This window comes from Crinia signifera, chromosome 5 (assembly GCF_055691185.1).
Source record: "Crinia signifera chromosome 5, ASM5569118v1, whole genome shotgun sequence".
Lineage (NCBI taxonomy): Eukaryota > Metazoa > Chordata > Amphibia > Anura > Myobatrachidae > Crinia > Crinia signifera.
The window spans coordinates 313,358,072-313,379,289 of NC_139221.1; the positions used below are offsets into that span (position 1 = coordinate 313,358,072).

The 21,218-nt window shown below is 42.0% G+C and overlaps 1 protein-coding gene across 1 annotated transcript in view; it reads right to left on the reverse strand.

Annotated features, from left to right (window-relative positions):
- Positions 1-434: 434 nt before the first annotated feature.
- Positions 435-21,218, reverse strand: part of NXPH1 (neurexophilin 1) — a 260,402-nt gene continuing 239,618 nt past the window's right edge. The window contains exon 2 of the mRNA XM_083144825.1: positions 435-3,058. Within this exon, the coding sequence (XP_083000951.1) occupies positions 2,297-3,058 (762 nt within the window). The 3' untranslated portion in view covers positions 435-2,296. The remainder of the gene's footprint in view (positions 3,059-21,218) is intronic.

Sequence of the window (21,218 nt, forward strand, 5' to 3'; positions counted from 1 at the left end):
CAGGCAACTGGAAACCCCCCCCCCATGTTAACCTATTTGCACAATCCCTTAATCCTTTGAGTGCCAAAATTGCTGTGAGCGATCCTCAAATTATCTGCTAAAAATGCCAGCGTGGCTCACAGCGACTGTTCTTTTAGTATAAATAAGTACAATTAGAGCCAAGTCAATTAATTGAAGTTCAGTTCAATATTGCCCTCCCCCCCCCCCCCCCCCCCCAAAAAAAAAGAACAGTCACTGTGAGCAGCGCTGGCATTTTTAATGTATATTTGGAGGATCTTTAGCAGCAACGTTGGCTCTCAAAGGGTTAATAAAAAAAAGGTTTGCGTGGTAATTTCCAAACCTAATTTGACAAATTCCCTTGACACTCAAAGGGTTAAACTAGCTTCACAAAAAGCTCCAGTTGGGACAGCGAACAAAGGGAAACACGTAATATATACTTTAATAATATTATATTGGAATATTCCATAAAGAATTTTGTTGATAAACAGCGTAATATGGACACTTTTTCGTATATATAGAGAGTGCTGAGTTGCAACTTTACGGAAGACCACAAAAATAACAAAAACTTGCAAATTCTAAGTAAAAAAAAAAAAAAAAAAAAATATATATATATATATATATATATATATATATATATATATATATATTGATTCCACTTATATTTCTATCATAAGATTTTGTTGCTTATATTTTGATCCAGCTGGAATTCTTATCAACTTCAATCTACTGACATTCTATTGCTGTACAGTACTGTACAAAAAATGATATATAACTAGTGCTGTCCTGACTATTGCGGTGGAAACATTGATGATAATGCATTAAAATACTTTTTATTAGCAAAATCTCCATGAGCGCATCGTCATCATTTTTGTACTTGAAATGACGGCTGGAAGGCACCAGGGTTAATGGTCCCGAATTTAGAGTGCATTTCTTCTTTGGTTATATATATAACTCTTTATAATGTTTTCGACATGGATAACAAATGCCAAATTGCAGCTTAGAAGAAAACAAAAAATCTAGTAATAATAAAAAAAAGTTGTTACTTTTTTGAAAATGCTCCTAGTACTTTTACCATGCTCACAATACGCTGGTATATACCTATATTTGATGATTATACTTTAACAATGTCATTTAATTCTCTAAAGCAAATTTGATCATCGTATCATTAAAACGACCACTGGTAAATATTTAAATTCAACTTTATGTATTTTATTTTATATACAATTCACCTTTTTTTGTCCAGAAATAAAATATCTGAATGCTTACAGATTTCAATGCTGTATATGTTTAGCTTTCAACGATACTTAGAATAAATGCTTTGTACATAATTACGTCCTTTTGTAATAATGAAGTTTACAGCTAAGTCGATAAACATGGAATCCTTGTGTCCTTTGTTTGTATTTAACCAATAACAAGCAGAAACATTTACTAGTTATATTAATAAGCTGCTCAAGTAACACTGGTTAAACTATATACAATACAAACCATTCATACAAATGTAGACTAGGATATTGAAGTATACAAGATACTGTAATAAAGATTTCAGCCATTTAGAACTTACATGATGTTACTTAGAATTTTGTTTCCTGTGTTAAACAGTATACTTAAATCATCCTGTCTCCTGAAACTCCAGAATTGTCTGAGAAACATGAATTGTCCGGGAATGACATATTCTAACATGTACATTTTAAATGGGTTTCCATCTTTATTTGTGACGGGCTCCAATTGATACCATTTGCCATCATCAACGTGTCTTTATGTAGTGTTGTAATTGTAGAGTTGATGATGATGACCTTGAAGTTTTACACCAATATCACACAGCTAACCATTGTTTGTTGATATACTTTACAATTATAATTTATTTACGCTTACCATGTCTCCAGAAATTTGTATAGACAATACAATTACTGGAGTGCAGTTCTAACAGGGTATCTTTTCCATACTAGATACATTTTTAAAGATTTACGTATGGCTAATCCTTTTGGTTCCATGTGAAATTGTCATGAAACATCATATATTAGACAATGAAAGCTGTTCTAACAAAGAGATTGATAAACGACCACTTACAATGTGTGTTTGCTTTATGTCCACAGTGACTTACACCTATTTAATGGAATATAGAGGGATTCGGGGCAAGTAAATTGCATCTGATAAATTTTCCAATATAAAAGTTTTATGTAGAGTTAAATCATTTGTAGTGTAGACACATTCCTGGCAATTGATGGAACTCTCTTGGATAAGGTTCCAGCCCAGTCACCTTTATGCCTTAGAGGTAAGTCTTGCATACATGTTAGCGTCAACCAGAAGGGAAGTAGGGCGTGTCACTGTGGTAGTTGTAATCAGGACACACTTTTTGTACTAGTTTATAATCTGTACTATAAAATGATATATAAATACAGATCACCTTGAAGGGCTTAGAGCATAACCAAGATACATGACTTTGGGTCTGCTCCTGGTAGCATGTTTTTGAAGGATCATAGTTGCAAAGAGTGTTCTTGGTCGCCTTGTCAACCTTTTCATATTCAATACGGCAATTGAAAGACTTAGAATCTTTAGCATCAATAACCGATTGCTGTGCCAAGTCGAATTCCACAATTTTAGTTGGTGGAACCAGGCTCACAGAAACATTTCCTTGGCCAGTAGAATTGTGGCGAAAATAAACACTGAAGGTTCCATTGCCATGATCCACGATTTTCCCTGTTATCAACAAATTTAACTTGACCGTTTTGATGTTGGAATGGAAATCCCCCCAACCAAACATTTTCTTAAACTTTCCTGTTTTAACCATGGGCCGTCTTTTGGCCCTGGAACGAGGCCCTTGGAGATCTGTTGAGTTCCTCAGCCATTCCCATAGTTCTTGCTCCGTGTAAGGTTCTGGTGTATCATATCTCATATCCAAGGAGGTTTGGTTTTCTTTGCCATGAAAAGTCTGTGAAAGTAGACGGCTGATTGACAAGTCTTTGTTACTTTCTGTCCATATATGCTTAAGTGTTGATATGGAGGATCCTGATTTTAAACTTCCAAGTTTCCCACCACCTGTTACATTTGCACATATCACCTGCAAGAAGAAAAGGAAATAAACGTGTGAGTTTGAAGTATTTATAAAAGTACTCATTTAGCACGTTCTAGAATTTTCTTACTTATACATGGCCTCAAAAATTCCTCATCCTCAAATTCATCCCTGCAGACTATTCTTCAAAGGGGCAGTAAGTATACAAAATATACCCAAATAGTCTACTTGCACTTGTAACATTTAAATGTTTGATTGAGTCACTCTCTAGATCAGGGGTGAGCAAAAAGTGGCCCTCCAGCTGTCGATGAACTACACATCCCAGCATGCCTTACCTTAATTTTGCTATTTGCCCATGCTGAAACTGATGTAAGGCGTGCTGGGATGTGTAGTTCATCAACAGCTGGAGGGATGCTTATTGTCCACCCCTGTTCTAGATGAATATATCTTGTATTTACAGTTTGTATTTACCTGCGCAAAAAGTTACTTCAAACATAATGATATTGCTGGACACACGCACTCAGGGTCAGACTGGCCCATCGGGGTAAAGGGGGAAACCCCCTGCAAGCCCCACTGGGCTGTGAATTTGCAGTGCTGTAGATTATTAGGAGACACAGATTTTGGTGCACATGTGCAAGGTTTACATGTGAACAAAGCCAGTGATGGCTTGTAGTAGTAGTACGTTTATTTATAAGGCGCCACAAAGTGTCCGCAGCGCCGTACATAGCAAACAAAAAACAAATTACAAGGTAACGTACAGGGTGTGTTGAAAAATACAGTATAAATAGGGGTATAGCTGGTAGAACTAAAATTATCATCAGTTCAGAAGTAGGTGTCAAAATTGTCGAGGAGGCTGAAGATGAAGTAGAGGAAGGGAAGAATAGGACAGGAGCACAGGTGAGGTAAAGAGGTAGGGTGAGTACGTGAGGAAGGAGGACCCTACTCATAAGAGTTAACATACTAAAAGGAGGTGGGTGGACGAACGAGAAACAATAGGATAAGTAGGAATGGATGGGAATGGAGGCAGGATAGGAGGATCAAGAGAGGTTAGGAGGAGGGATAGGCTAGTCGAAAAAAGTGGGTTTTGAGGGAGCGCTTGAAGGAGGTAAGGGAATCAGAAAGCCTGATGGGTGGTGGGAGGTTGTTCCAGTGCAGGGGGGCAGTGCGAGAGAAATCTTGAACACGGGAGTGGGAGGAGGTGATTAGGTGAGAGGTCAGTCGGCGGTCACCGATGGAGCGAAGAGGACGGGAGGGAGTGTGGATAGATATCAGTGAAGAGAGGTAAGGACCGGTGGAAGAGGAGAGAGCCTTGTAGGTGGTGGTGAGGAGTTTAAAGAGAACTCGGAAAGGAATGGGGAGCCAGTGAAGAGATAGACAGAGGGGGGTAGAGCGGCGGGGAAGGAAGATGAGCCTAGCAGCAGCGTTAAGAATGCAACTGCTTCGTTCACAAGCACAGTTGTCATCACTATCATTTACATACCTACCCTATTCATCTTAATACACTTAAGAATAGGTATGTAAATGATAGTGATAACAACTGTGCTTGTGAACAAAGCAGTTGCGTGGGGCCAACTGAGTTTGGCATTGATGGAGAGAGCCATCTGAGTTTGGCATTGATGCAGAATAGTGAATATCTGACTGCACACCCATGACACACCTTGACCCCCCACAAATGGTTCTCTTGCCTATCCATACATTGTTGCCACTAAGAAGCACCCATTTAGCTGTTACAAATAAATGGTTGAGATGCATACCACTCCAAATCATATTCTACGACGTTGCTACAAACTTTCACAATACGGTGAAGGCTGTGTGCCTGTATAATAACGGCGCTGGGCTGTTTCCGGGCTGTCGCGGGGCTCCCAATACGCGTTTCTCCGCCTGTTAATAGATCAGCGGCTTCATCAGCGCCGTTATTATACAGGCACACAGCCTTCACCGTATTGTGAAACAGGTTAGATCCACTGGACGGACACCACCTGGAGCCGGTCCCTTTGAAAAAGGTTGACTATCCAAAAAGGATTACAAATGTATTCCTGACTCAGATAAAGGGAGGAAGTCCAATAAGATACTACAGCAAAAACCTGTGAGATCCATCGTATATATACGGCCTTTGGGACTGGTAACTATTAATACAAAAGCCTCTACAATATATAAAAAAGCCTCTATGATATGATGAGCAGTCATTCCATAACCTAAGCCTCATTATATAGACACTTAAAGCTAATCAGCTTCGCCTATATTATTATGTGTTTCATGTTGTATGTTATGTATGTCTAGGAGAACCCCTTTCTTTTTATAATAATGATGAATTGTGTTTTTTAATAAATTTATGCCTATCTAAATCTAGTATTTGAATAAATAATTGTTTTTTTTGGCTAAGCAGCGCCACCTAGGGATACCAGCATATAGCTGGATACCAAATATTTATTTTTTCTGATCTATAAGAGGTACACAATTCCTCTGAATAGGAGGCTGCAGCTTGATCAAAAAAAGACCATCATCCTTGCTATTGCACTATAGAAACCAGCGCTTTTGGGGACCCTAGTGGCCACAAAGGTGTTGTTTTCCATGAAGGATATCTCATCTCTTACAGATATCAAACAAAAATTAGATACGTTCTCTGTCTTTCCAGCTATTATGGAAAGACCTATAACCTCTTATATAATGTTACCACAGTTCTAAAAGCTTCATCAGATATTTAAAGATTTCAAGTAGACTTCTGTCAAATCATCATCTCTCTCCACAGATGTAGAGAAAGTTTATTTTTACGTTTCAGGTTTCAATTTGTAAATTGTCCACCAGTGGGAAGCTTAAAACTCTTCTGTTTCCAAAGCAGTCATGTATAAAGGTTCTTTATACATTTGTCATCTAAGCAGGCAACAGTATGATATATGTGTACCACCGCTTTGCCTTGAGCACAGATCAATAAAAATGTGTACTATTTTTTTCCAGAAAGCCTGCTGAAGAACATAACTAAAACAGACCGAGAAACCATTAATGCTAAAGTGACTGCGTCTAAGCCTCTGCCACAGATTGCCCTCTGGTCAATGCGTACATCATCCATAAACGCTGTCATATTAATGCGTCCTGAGCGACAGTAATGTATGAGCATCTCATGTCAATCGGTAAGAGAGTGCACCAAAAAAGTTTCACATATAAATTGTGCATTAAATGGCTGTTTTTTTTTTAGCCAAGTGCATATTTATTTTGGATCTGGATCTACCAAATGCATTGCTTTACCTAACTGGCGACTTTTTTTTTGTATTTTCACCAAAGTTTTTCTATTTAGCTTCAGAGAGTTACTCATTTTCACAGCTCTTGGATGCAGTACAATGACAATTTAGACCCACTCGCTATGCAGCTTACACTTGTTGTCTAGCGAGCTGGTAAGTGACGCCCGCCATCCTGAAAAATGACCGCCCCCCCTCCCCCACGCCACCCGAATCCCCTTGGTAGCATGCATAGGGGTGTGTTTGTATGCAGTCACTATCAGGATAAATCATTCAATGGTCACTCACCATCAAATACACCACCAGTGTAAACTGACTTTTATTACAGCCGCTATCCGCTGAAAAGGGGGCGGGCTCTGATGTCATGTGACATCAGCCGCACGCCTCAAGCAGGCATCGGCCCACCTGTGTTCCCATCAGAATACCCAGCATTTTGATGGCGATGCCCATAAAACCCTGATGCCGCCAAGGACCTTCGTCGGCAACCGTCGGAAGACCATCGAAAGATGTGAAGGGTTCACCGTGGCCTGCAAATGGATATTATTGTGTAACATCCATTCGCATGCCCTGCGTGCGAATCACGCTTGCAAAAGGGTGGCACCAGCCAACCATTCGCAAGACAGCCTTGTGAATCAACCTGAATAAGGCTTATGATGTTGGAACAATGTGAGTGACATGAGGTGCAGTCTCTTGGCTGTAAGTGGAAAATTAGAAAACAATAGAGAACACACGTGGGAGGTCTTGTTGTCTTATTTATTGAACCACCGTTGTATTTGAATCATCATCTACTAGAATTGGTGTAAGTTGGAAGGACCTACCTACCCACCAACTGACTATACTCATTAGCCTTTTTGATGGCAGTCCAAAGAATACAATTCAAAGATCATAGCTGTGTGCATCATACTTACTGTACTTCGGGAGCACAAAAACTAACAATTCTGATTGTGACGTTATAACCGGGCAACAGACATTGAGAAAAGTATTTCGTAAAAGTTAGAGGTGTGAATTCTAGATACCAAAAAGTATAAAACATCCTAAAGTAAAAAGAGACCTACTTACTGATTACAATAATAATGGATGTTGAAAACTATTCCTTGATAAAGTGAGATAACATCATAAGAATAGTACGATACTGATATTATCGTATGATGTGTGGATATCTAATCATACTCCGAATCCACTATATAGATTATACTAACATTGTAAGAGAAAAAAATGCTCCAAACATGACTTGAAATGAAATAATGTAAGAATTTATTAGGCTTCTGACAGGCCCATGTTTTAAAGAACTGGCAGCGAATGTGGAGGAGACGTCTGAGTCTTCAGAGCATTGGGGCCGCTTTGATGCACCGTGAATAAGCAGAGCTTTACTTTTCAGTCTCCTACTTGGTGTCTTATCCTTCATGAAGGGATTTGAAGCCTAATCTCTTATAATGGGACTTAATGCAATACAAATGTAAGAAAAGTCTGGCAGCTCTGAGGACGGAAATAGTGTGCGCTACGAATGGAAAATTTGGATAAGTAAAAGCAGGCTGTCTAAGACCGGTGTAAAATAATGTACATACATCAATAATCACAGCTAATAAGATCAGTAATTAGAGTCTTTTTTTTAGTGTTTTTTATAAGATTAGTAATTTTGACACACACATAAATACAGTACTTGCTTGCTCGCCTGTAGACTCAGGGAGGCACTCTAATCTTGGGTGGCTCTCCACATGCCCAAAAGCGCAGGTAAGGCTAACCACAAGTCCCTGCATGCAGGGTAGTAATGGGCCCACAGGGACTTGTGTTCTTACAACAGAACCAATACCCGAATAAAAACACACACACAAATAAAGTTGTGTTTGCATTCAACACTTATACATACTCACCTAACTTGACATGTAGATTCGGTCTACTTGTTCCATAGAAATCCAAAGGGTACCTGGGAAAAAAATATACTTACCACCTCCACAGGGTTAAAAAAATACACAAACCCAAACCAAACGGACTGAGGAGCTGTTTGTTTACACAAGCAGCTCCTCCCCGAGAATGAGGGTAGCACCACACCTTATAGAATGATGGGAGCACCGCACCTTATAGGCTGTGCGCTCCTCCATAAATGCGCACGTTATGAATTTATCATGGGCGTCTATGGCCAGTTCCTACCATAGACATCTATGTTAAAGTCTCAACATAGGCAACTATGGTGGGAACCGGCAATTCAGGCATTCACAAACACATAGTTCTACCACAGGCATCAAACATTCACATGACCAAAAATCTGCTGCTCATGCCTCCAAGCTACTCTCTCTAACCTCCTCTTTCAACCTCTCCCAATGTACTGACTACTCTACTCACTTAGTCAATTCTAAACCCTCCCTCATTTAACCAAAAATTCACTATCAATGCGCAAGATTGCTTCTATTTTCAAGGACAAGTTTGATATGATCCGAGGTCAGTGACCTGCTCGATTTCCTACCTGAACCCTCTGGCACCTTCTCTTCATTTGATCCAACAGAAAAAGATGAAGTATCAATATGATCATTCTGCTCTACTAACTCTTCTCTTGGTCCTATACCATAGTTATATGTTGTATCCTTCCTTCACTGTCAAAGCTTTCAGTAGTTACTCCCATTCCGGAAAAAAAATGCCCTTTAAAAGAGATTTCCTAAACACAACTTGTACACTTTCTTAACTCACACAGTTGAGTGGACCCACTTCAGACAGGCTTTCCCAACACTCTACAGAGACCACACTTACTAAAGTAAAGTGAATGATCTGTTCACTGCTAATCAAAATGCCATTACTCGATTCATATTCTTCTAGATCTCTTAGCTGCTTTTGACACTGGTGACCACTCTGTTTTCATACAGACACTTCACTCCCTAGGTCTCAAGATATAGCCATTTCTTCAATCTCATTATACCTATTTAATAACTCTTTCAGAATTCACTTCTCTGAATACACCCTATCAGCAGGAGTACCACAAGGCTCAGTGTTAGGCCCTCCGATTTTCACAATCTATATCTCTTTGCAAACTCCCTAATCAGTTCTTTCAGTTTTATCTGTACATGGATGACACTCAAATGTGCTTCAATCTGTATTGGTAAATGTTACTAAATGCCTCTGTATTTGTTAAAAGTTTCTAATGTAGAAAACTGTGTAAAAAACTGTTTAATTGGAAACAGCAGTGATAAAACAAAAGTGGGTAGTAACAGACAGTCATAGATGTAGTAAGACCCTGCTCACGAGCTTACAATCTGTAGGGATATAAGCATTAATACACAAGGATAGATGAAACAGAGGGAGCTAGGCTCATCGAGCCTGCTCTCGGCGAGCCAGCCACCATGCCTCTCTGCCATTCCTGGCAATGGACAGGCATGTGTCCGAGATGTTGCGGCATCCGCATGCGTAGGCGCGCCAGCTGCAAAAATAAGGCTGGCTCCATCTGTATCTATTGCATAATGAGCCCCCAGATTGTAAAGGTTCTTGGTTGACTGAATGATGCAGTGACCCAGAAATATTGGTCAGGTGTCAGGAGAATGGGAAGTGGGAGATAAACCGCGAGAGTCTCTTTCTGACAAAAAGACTATCAATAATTAATGCAGTACAACTGCCTTCCTTCCTGCAGCCAGACAGTGAATGGTTGTCATCATGCTGAGTGCCTTGAACTTTAAAAGTTACTGCGGGATACATACGGATAACCGGTGGTCAGAATAATGACACAGGCATGCCAAAGGAGGGATTCCTGACAGGGGTTAGGTAAGTATACTTACCTTCCCTCTGCCCTCCCCTAACCCTGCCTTCTAGCAACCTAACCTTAACACTTCCCTTAGACGGGCCCTAACCCTCTCCAATAATTCCTAACCCTAACCTTGTAGGCACCTAATTTCCCCCTCCCTATATCCTATCTCTAACCCTCCCCTTCCCGCAGCCTAACCCTGTCCCCCCACTAGTGCTTAAACCAACCTCCTGCCCCCCCCCCCCACCTTCCCCGGTCACTCACTATCGATCCTCGCATACTCTCTGATCGGGATGCCGGCTGTTGGTATTCCGGCATCAGCATCCTGACCTATACAAAGTTCTGGCACCGGTCCTCTGACAGCAGTAGGGATGTGGGCCTCTGTATATTGAACACCAGCATACTAACTGCCGGGATGATGACTGCAGCAGTGTACAGTACAGTATAGTTGTTTCAAATTAAACAATTTTATTTGGGAACACAAACACCTATAAGTATGCTCGATTACTCGACCGAGCACCATTGATCCAGAAACGTATTTCTTTTTGGTAGATACGGAAAGCTTCCTAAGAAACAACACATCAAATTATGGAATACTCTTCTCATCTCTTGTGCAATGCATCAATGTTCGGAACTAAATGAAAAATGTCTTTCCGAAATGCCATATCTCTAGCAGTGTACTCCACCTAGAGTGTCATTTATCAATGCTTCACAGAAAATAAGAAATCTATTTTAAAATGTGCTAGATTGATGTAAGAGCATACTCAGGCGTAATGTAAAATTGTACTTTCATGTTAGACCATTTAAATGACTTAAGTCAATTTTCTTGCAGCATTTTAATTTTTTAGATACAATTTCTAGGTATATTAGCCTGTCTGTTCAGATTACTTACATGGTGGATTGGCACCAACCTGGGATTTCTGTTAATATAGACCAAACTCAGGAAAAACCCTTAAAAATGTATCAAAGCTGGAAAAGGCATACATTATTCCACTCCTTCGGTACTCTTTACCTAGCACGGCGCCCATCGCGGGCATCGCGGCCATCGCATGCACTAAAAAACGGGTGCGACGCGATGCCCGCGATTTCCCATAGGGAACAATGTTAAAAGTGTGATTGGACGCGATTTGAGTGTTCAATGCCTCAATGCCCGCGATTTTTCCATAGGAAACAATGTTAAATGGGCCACAGAGCCCAAATAGTCCCCCTGAAGTCTGAAATGGCCCCCACAATTGTTAACGGCACCCCACGATCAACGTGAACCCGAAGCGTGGCGAGCGCAGCGAGCCCGCGAGGGGCAGCGGTACGCGTCCTCTGACCTTTTCATACCCCCACTATCCACGTCGGCGTGGAGTTGAGAATAGAATAGTGTGGCGAGCGCAGCGAGCCACCGAGCCCGAAGCGTGGCGAGCGCAGCGTGCCCCGCGAGGGGACGCGGATACCTTCACAGGTAAACGCGTCCCTTCGCGGGCTTCACAGGTATCCGCGTCCCCTCGCGGGGCTCGCTGCGCTCGCCACGCTTCGGGCTCGGTGGCTCGCTGCGCTCGCCACACTATTCTATTCTCAACTCCACGCCGACGTGGATAGTGGGGGTATGAAAAGGTCGGAGGACGCGTACCGCCGCCCCTCGCGGGCTCGCTGCGCTCGCCACGCTTCGGGTTCACGGTGATCGTGGGGTGGCGTTAACAATTGTGGGGGCCATTTCAGACTATTAGGGCTCTGTGGCCCATTTAACATTGTTTCCTATGGAAAAATCGCGGGCATTGAGGCATTGAACACTAAAATCGCGTCCAATCACACTTTTAACATTGATCCCTATGGGAAATCGCGGGCATCGCGGGCATCGCGTCGCACCCGTTTTTTTAGTGCATGCGATGGCCGCGATGCCCGCGATTTTTTACCCCCGATGACCGCGATGGACATCGTGGGTGCCGTTCTAGGTAAAGAGTACCACTCCTTCTTATCTGCAGCCACTCACTAGTACTGTACATAGTTATTTTGGGTAGAATTGTTACTTCTTGGTTATTCCTGAAAACAGGAACAAATCAGTAAAATAATTGCAACTTTTTGGTAGTGGCACTTTTTGCGATGGTAATAAATAGTGATGTACTATTAGGTTCTTTAGGGATCCAAACCAACCTGTATTCTGTGGATCTGGGCTACACCAAGTCCTTGTTCAGATCTCCAGCAGAGATTCAAACTGAAATGAGTCCAAGCTCAGATCTTCCTGTGGTTCAGAATTAGGATTTTAAATCCAAATTTCAAAGTTTTGTGTGGAACAAGATTTCAGCTTTTTATCTATTTACCTAAACAGCGGATGGTGACCCTTTGAATGAATCAACACCTCAACCATAATTAAAATAACGACATGGAGATTTAGATTTGGCAGGAACTGTTACCTTATTATTTTTTTTTTTATTGGGCTATAACTTTATATAGCTGTAATGAAAAAGACAAAATCTGACAACATCATTACACCCATAAACCAAACGAGATAAACACCCAAAGGGAACTGCTCAACCTTCTACAGTACCTTAACTTCCCACCTGTATGGGTGACAATGCTGCCCCTATAAAGGTGGTCCAGCAGATATATTGTAAATAGTCAATGAAGGAACCAATTAAAAAACAATCTATATACACCCTAAAATAGATTATCTTCCGTTCTTTCCTGCCTATCAGCTTCACAGCTAACACATTCCCTAAATCAAAGCCAAACCAACAGTAGCAAACAATGGGGAGGGAGGCTGGGAAAACAAAAGTAAATGAGGCTGACTCCACCCCAAATAATCCCTAAAGATGAATAATTCCCCCTTCCCTGCTTTACCATTAGATTATAACTACCACATTATAACCTACAAGGCCCTTTCCAGTCTCTGAGATAAAACCCTCTCCTTTCCTATCTAGTCAATAGTACAATACTCTCTTCAGAAATCCCAAACCCAGGATTCTGAATTTAAACACAGCACGCCTACTAGTCCTTGCACATGCGCAGTATCGCCACAGGTATTGCGCATGCGCCAGACCTGTCACCTGGAAACCTGGTGGTGGGACCAGAGGAGACCTAGCATTGACTGGCAGCGCGGTGGGCCCCCTCCTGCTCACAGGTAGGAGTCCCTGCTGATAGTAAGGGATTTTGATACCTAATCAGTCATTTTATTTTAGATTCATATTTCTAGATTCATTAAAGATTTAGAAAAACTATTTTGCATCTCCAAACAAATATAAAGTGTAGTTAATAAATGTTTATTTGTATTATTTGATAATATTACCACAGTACTGCCACACATTGCCGAGGCCGAAATCCCGATGGCCGAAATCCTGAAACTTTCTCCCTCCAATGGGTGTCCACGACACCCATAGAGGGAGAATAAATTAGCGTGCCGAGCGTAGCTGTGTTTCCACGTCCCCCCCTTGTCGGGATTTCGGCGGTAGGGATTCCGGCGTCGGTATTTTGACAGCTGGGATTCCGACCGCCGGGATTCCATACCGAATCCTCACACCACGATGCAAGATATAGGGCGGTATTCAATGAGGCAGAATCGCCAAGTTTTATGGCGATTCTGTGTTTTTTTCGTGTGTGCCGGCGATTTTTGGAGCTGAAAAAGCGAATCACCCTATTCAACGACCTCTATTCGCCGATGACGACCGGTGAATGAAGCACCAATCGCCAAATGTTATTCTCTACAAATCGCCGGTTTTTGTCTATAGGAATTTTCATGGGGATTCGCCGGTAGTCGACGGGAATCACCATGAATCGCCAAAAGTGTATTCAATGAGAAGTTGGCGGTTCTTATTTCTTGTTCCTCACCGAGTGTCCCTCGTCATCTTTTTATGGTGAACTTTTATAGGAACCTGTGAAATAATTGGTTTTAAGTGTTCAATTTAACTCTGCAAGTGTAATGTATTATTATTTGCTGCCCTTGTGTGATGTGATGGTCGTAGAAGTGCTATACAAATATATATTTAATTTTTTCTGGTATTTTTTTTTCTCCCACAAAGCACTGTTCTTACCCATGGTGCACCTCACTTACCCATGATTCTCCTTCCCACCTCACTCCTTCGTTTGGCCTTTGAGGAGATTACACAGCTTTTGCAGTCTGCTGTATTGGAATCGTTTTTTCAGGGTAATTTGCATTTTTCTTGCATTTCACTGCAATTTCTTACAGTACTGAAGCTGTTTAGGGAAACGCCGGATTGGCTGAGAATCGCCGTTGGGGGCGGCGATTCTCAGCCACGTTGAATAGGGTGACACAGCTAGTCCCGGCGACTCCCGACGAATCCCTACGCTTGGCGAATCGACGTTAAAAAAACGGTGAATGGCTGGCGAATGTAAAATCTGAATCGCTGTGACCAACGATTCAGGTCATTGAATACCGCCCATAGTGTAATGTACAGCAAAGACTAGTAAAACACACAGCCTGGACTCAGTAGATTAAGGAAAACATTCCTATTTATCAAAATAAGGGGGGTATTTAATTGTAGTTTTGTTCCCTTTTTCACGCCTATTCTCCCTTTTTTTCACAACTTTTATGTCATGATATTCAATTCTTCCCCGTCTTTTAAAAGTTGTCAGTTTTTTGAACATCTTTTATTTCAGTCATTTTCAATGGTATTCCTATTCCAATGGTGATCATTTTCACACTTTTTAATAGTCATCTAAACTTAATTTTCCCGTCTTTTTATTCACCTGTGTGTCACGTAGTGATTTTTTTTTTTAAATGAATGTTTTATTGAATGAGATTTCCTTTTTTACAAGGGGTTAAGGATAACAATATTAAAAAGGGGTTATTTTCATCTTGTGGTTTTTCTCATAGTGTATAGCGGTAAATCTATTCTGTTTTTTTTCTGACAATTTTTTCCTGTCTCTGCAGTTTTCTCCGCAGTCAGATTTCAGTGCTTCGCAACAGGGCATTTTTTTTTAGGTTTACGAAGCTCACATTTATGGGGTGATTCAGGTTGGCTTTGGTAAACATTGTAAATTTGCTGCTTACCTAGCAGTTAAACGCTACCCTCCCCCCTCACAAACCCCTCACCACACATCATGGTGACCATAGGTGTGAGCAGCTCACTGGAGGGGCGTGTCTATCACCGCCTACTAGGCATGTATATCACTGCCTACTGGGCATATCTATCAATGCCTATTGGGCCTCAATGTAAACTATATAGAAGGTGACTTATTTATGTATATGCACTTCAGAATGAATTGTTCCTCCCCCCCCCCCCCCCCCACACACACACATACGAAAAACAGGGACATTTGACTATTTTATGAGATGGCAAAAAATGCCCAGTCACAGCGCTATACAAGCACTCAGCTGTGGTTGGCTGTATGTGTTTCCATGGAGATACATTCAGCCAATCAGGAGAAGCCACTCAGCCCTGATTGGCTGAAAGCATCTCCATGGATATGCATCAGCCAACCCCGGCTGAGTGCTTGTATTGCACTGTGACAGCATTGTCATTAGGGAGGAGCAAGCCGGCTCACCCCGCAGTCAGAGGGAGGGGACCTGGCTCACCCCGCAGTCAGTGCGAGGGGAGCTGGTTCAACCCCGTTGTCAGTGCGGCTGCAGCACAGAGACACCGTTGGGGCCCGGATTGATAAGTATAGTGGCGTAAAATGAGTGTATGTGTAATAAAGTTTTACTTTTCTCTGTGTCCGTGTTTTTATTTAAACATTCTTTTTACAGGTGAACTAAAAGTCCAAGGGGGCCCATTAATGCCCTGCATGCTGGGACTTGTAGTTCACCTGGAAAAAAGTAATGCTTTTTAAAATGTTACTCGTTTATAGTTTTACGATTTTTGGTGACGTTTTCTAAAATTCGCATCTCATTAAATTTGCAAGTTGTATACTTTATAATGGGAAAACATCTGGGTGTGAATTAAAATGTGACTAAAAATCATCAGTTCAAAATGTGCAAATTTGCGTAAAAAAAGTGCGATTAAGTTGGCAATTTCATAAAAATGTGCACATTCGGCCGTTTTTTTTTTTTTACAAAAAAATTACAAAAAGAAACCAAATTTGCATTACCATTAAATGTCACCCATCATGTCCCAGACAAAGGCACGTCTCCCATGTGTTACCCAGTAGTTACTGCCCTATAAGTCAATAATGTTCCAACTTTTGTGCATTTAATATGAATATTTCTTGACGGTACGTTGGAATTAACATGTGCAAGAAGACCGTAGAAAAGCGAATAACTAAGTTGTATCAATCCGGGATTCTTAAATAGTGCTTGGCACGTTTCATTGCAGCGATGCCAACAGAAGCCCTCTTTAGTGCACATCTCATTTGTGTATTCATTGGTGAACAGCTAATGTAACATTTAGATGAGCTGGTACCACAACAGCTCTGATTACATTTGCATGTGTTATGGATGCATCTGGTGAGAGTAGGTCCAACTGGGGCAGGCGGTGGTGTAACTGCCGAGATCTGCATAGCGAGACAGTGGGGAATCTGTGCCGAGTACAGCAGCCTACGCAACTCCCTATTACACTGCTCCCATTGTCGTCTGATTTAGCAAGTAAATTCAATAATGATTCAATGATTAGATGAAGTTAAAGTAATCACTAATATTTATCTCATAGGAATACAGTCACAGGAGCCTGCTGTGCTGAGATCAGCCACACTCCGAAGATGCTCACATTATAAAGTATGCAATAGTAGGGGATGAGGGATAAATGTTCTCTCCGAGGGGGGAATGTAACTCAGATCATACACACAGCCAGCTATACAGACAGGCAGGCAGATAGATAGGCATACAGCTGTACAGACAGACAGACAGAGAGAGAGAGACAGACAGTCAGACAGACAGCTATACAGACAGGCAGGCAGATAGATAGACATAAAGCTGTACAGACAGAGAGAGAGAGACAGACAGTCAGTCAGACAGACAGCTATACAGACAGGCAGGCAGATAGATAGACATAAAGCTGTACAGACAGACAGAGAGAGAGAGAGACAGACAGTCAGTCAGACAGACAGCTATACAGACAGACAGGCATATAGATAGACATACAGCTGTACAGACAGACAGAGAGAGAGAGAGAGAGAGAGAGAGAGAGAGAGAGATAGACAGTCAGACAGACAGCTATACAGACAGGCAGGCAGAAAGAAAGACATAAAGCTGTACAGACAGACAGACAGAGAGAGAGAGAGAGACAGACAGTCAGACAGACAGCTATACAGACAGACAGGCATATAGACAGACAAACAGCTATACAGCTAGACAGGCAGGCAGATAGATAGACAGACAGACAGGCAGACAGGCAGACAGAAGATAGATACAGTAGATAGATAGATAGATAGATAGATAGATAGATAGATAGATATGAGGCAGACAGAAGATAGATACAGTAGAAAGATAGATAAATAGATAGATAGATAGATAGATAGATAGATAGATAGATAGGTAGAATTGGTGGGTAGATAGATAGATAGATAGATAGATAGATAGATAGATAGATAGATAGATAGATAGATAGATAGATAGATAGATAGATAGAATGGGTGGGTAGGTAGGTAGATAGATAGATAGATAGATAGATAGATAGATAGATAGATAGATAGATAGATAGATAGATAGATAGATAGATAGATAGATAGAATTGGTGGGTAGATATATAGATAGATAGATAGATAGATAGATAGATAGATAGATAGATAGATAGATAGATATGAGGCAGACAGAAGATAGATACAGTAGATAGATAGGTAGATAGATAGATAGATAGATAGATAGATAGATAGAATTGGTGGGTAGATAGATAGATAGATAGATAGATAGATAGATAGATAGATAGATAGATAGATAGATAGATATGAGGCAGACAGAAGATAGATACAGTAGATAGATAGATAGATAGATAGATAGATAGATAGAATTGGTGGGTAGATAGATAGATAGATAGATAGATAGATAGATAGATAGATAGATAGATAGATAGATAGATAGATAGATAGATAGATAGATAGATAGATAGATAGATAGAATGGGTGGGTAGGTAGGTAGATAGATGGATGGATGGATGGATAGATAGATAGATAGATAGATAGATAGATAGATAGATAGATATAATTGGTGGGTAGATAGATAGATAGATAGATAGATAGAATTGGTGGGTAGATATATAGATAGATAGATAGATAGATAGATATGATGCAGACAGTAGATAGATAGATAGATATGATGCAGACAGTAGATAGATAGATAGATAGATAGATATGATATGGAGGGGAGGGTGTCATTCGCACAAGACAAAGATATTGACCGGACCCCTAATATGTCCACTGGATTGTATTCGTTTTTTAGGGACAGGGGTGTGCTATCCTTGGACACGGCAGAATTGAAAGAGAAAAGAGAAAAAGAATGTCCTTTTTGTGGGTGCACCTCTAATAAACTAACTTATTAAAAATTAACCTTTATTGATTCATTATTTAAAAGGCTGCGAAAATTACTTAAAAAACATATATCGACATATACAGTTGGGATGACACACATAAAATAAAGGGGACGGGCAGGGATTGCTCTGTGTTCAATCTTTATTCAAAAGTATGTAAGATGTTTTGTTGAACAGTATTTAGATAGGCTGATCCGTGCAGTGGATTGGTAGTTTCAATACTAATACCAATCTCTTCCTGCTGCCTGGATCTGTACTTATCTAGACTGGGTAATCGTACCCCAGTATGTCACAAATAGCTCCAATAAATTTTCTGGTGTGAGGAATAAGGGTTGTTACCCATATGTTGCACCCAATGTAATGGGGTGCACACTGGAAAATCAACCCTGGTCTACCAGATGAGAGTGGGCTGGGGTGTCACTGTGTGGACCCCAACCTAAGGCCCAAATGAGGGCTATCCTGGTACCGTCTCTGTTAGTCACCCAAACTGCCACCATATGAGGTAATCTGCAGATTGGCGAGTTAACCAGAGCACAGTATCTCAGCACTGGGTATATGTCGGACCAGTTTCTTTACTTGCACATACTGCCACCATAAATGGTAATCTGCAGATAGGTAAAGTGCATATGGTCTCTGGATAATTATGCGGGGTGTGGCTCTGTAAAGTCTCAGAGGGACCTCAGCCCATAGGGACAGCCCTAATGGAGGCTATCTCAGTGCCAGATAAGTCTGTGAGAATTACTCTGTTACTCAAACCCACTGCCACCATAAATGGTAATCTGCAGATAGGTGAGTACAACCAGGGTAACAATAACAGGGGTGTCCCTCTGTAAAGTATCAGGGGGATCTCACCCACTGGGGACACGTCTGCGGATCTCTAGCTGGGAGCACATCAAGGAGTTAGAGCCCTTACAAGGGCTTCAGTGACAGGTCACTGCTGGAACACACAATCAATCAAAATGCAATGTATAGAAAATAAAGAAAAGAGCAATCACAACTGCCCGCGCACCGCTAGCCAGCACGCGCTTCGCAGTTCAGCTTCCTCAGGGCCAACCTGACTAAATGCCCGGGGGGTTTAAGTACCTGTATGTAAATTATTTGCTCCAATCGCGGCGGAGGATCAGGACGCACCTCCGGGAAAAGCCCGGGAGATCGTTCCTCTTATCAGCCGCTGATTCTCAAGTGTTAGCATCTGGGTTGTCATGGTTACCTATTATGCTCTCAGCGTGTCCAGTACGGAAGCCTGATGTGGGCTTCCTTAACTGGTGAAGTCCGTCTGGTTTCCATGGTTAACCGCGTCATACTGACGCTATAAGGACGGAAGCCTATCTAGTACATTTTACAAAAATCACATCAGAAACATCCGTCAGAATGACGGTTACACTCTGTGTGGATTACGTTTTCTTAAAAGCAGGAGTGAGCTTGTCAGGTCTGTCCCGGATACAGGTCTGATGTACGGTAACTCACGGGCACATGCCCAACCATGCAATATGTTTATGAGAGATCCGCCGGGACCCTCCAGAGAGCAGTTATGCTTGATATCATATCTTATCATTAGCTGTCATCTGCACTGGAATCCTTGCATGCTAACCATGGGCATTTCGCTCCCTGGACACTCCCGGCAGATCTCCCATCTGTCAGAAGGTCTCTCAGAGTGGCGGTTCCGTGACAGTTACGTTATTCGGGTGAGATCGCATTTCTCTCCGAGACAGGAGTAGATCTATCCACTGTGTCTTTACAGAGTGACACCCCGCAATGCATAGGGAATGGATGTGCCGGGAATATTCCGAGAGCAAGTGTAGTCGTGCGCAACAAGTATTTGCATATTTGTGCATGTTGTAGCGATGGAAAAGATTTGTCTGGTCCTATCACTATTTCAAAAAACACACAGGTGCGCCTATCAAAGGTCCTCTGTATCCAGAATCCATATCTGAAAAGCAAGATAAGCACTATTCGCGTGAAGGATCTGTCAAAGGTGCAGAAGAGTCCATATGATGAGAAGAATGTGAGGTCGACCTGCCGTGTGTGACATAGATGAATACATATCCATATAATATTGGGTTCCGAATTCATCTTATTGTAATAAATAAGATGAATTCGGAACCCAATATTATATGGATATGTATTCAATCAGGGACGTGCAGTCAGGGGAGGCAGGGGAGGCAGTGCCTCCCCTGTCATTAATGACAAACATAATAAAATAATATAAAGAAAATACTTATGACACATATTATGTGTCATAAGTATATGCTTTATATCATCCTATTAATTTTTACACCATCCTTTTCTTTTTTAAATTGATTTCGGAGGCACTGGGAGCAGTGCCGCCGGCTTTCAATGTTCAGGTTCCAGAGGAGGAGGCGGGCAGGGGGCGGGGCCAAGGAGCAGGCTGAAAAATCCCATTAAAAAAACCTGTATAGGCGGCACCTATAGCGGTGCCTCAGTGACAGGGGGTGCTTTCTGCCTATATTAGAGCACGCCCCTGTCACTGAGGCACCGCTATGATTGGTGTCACTCTGCTACCTGTCAGCGCAGCAGAAGAAATCCAGCTGCACCCTCCGCACCGCACCCCCCCCTCCCCGCCTTTCCCACACTTCGGGACCAAGAACCTCTGCACCCTACCGACCCCACCCCAGCCCTCTCCTTCCCTACCCGGCGGCTGCACCCTACCGACCCCCCCCCCCCCTCTCCTTCCCTACCCGGCGGCTGCACCCTACCGACCCCACCGCCCCCGTCCCCCCTCTCCTTCCCTAACCGGCGGCTGCACAGACCGACACACCGGCTCCTTCCCGGCCGGTGCGTGATAGAACTCTGCAAGCACCTTCTTCTCCGGCCGGATCTCTGCACCCCAG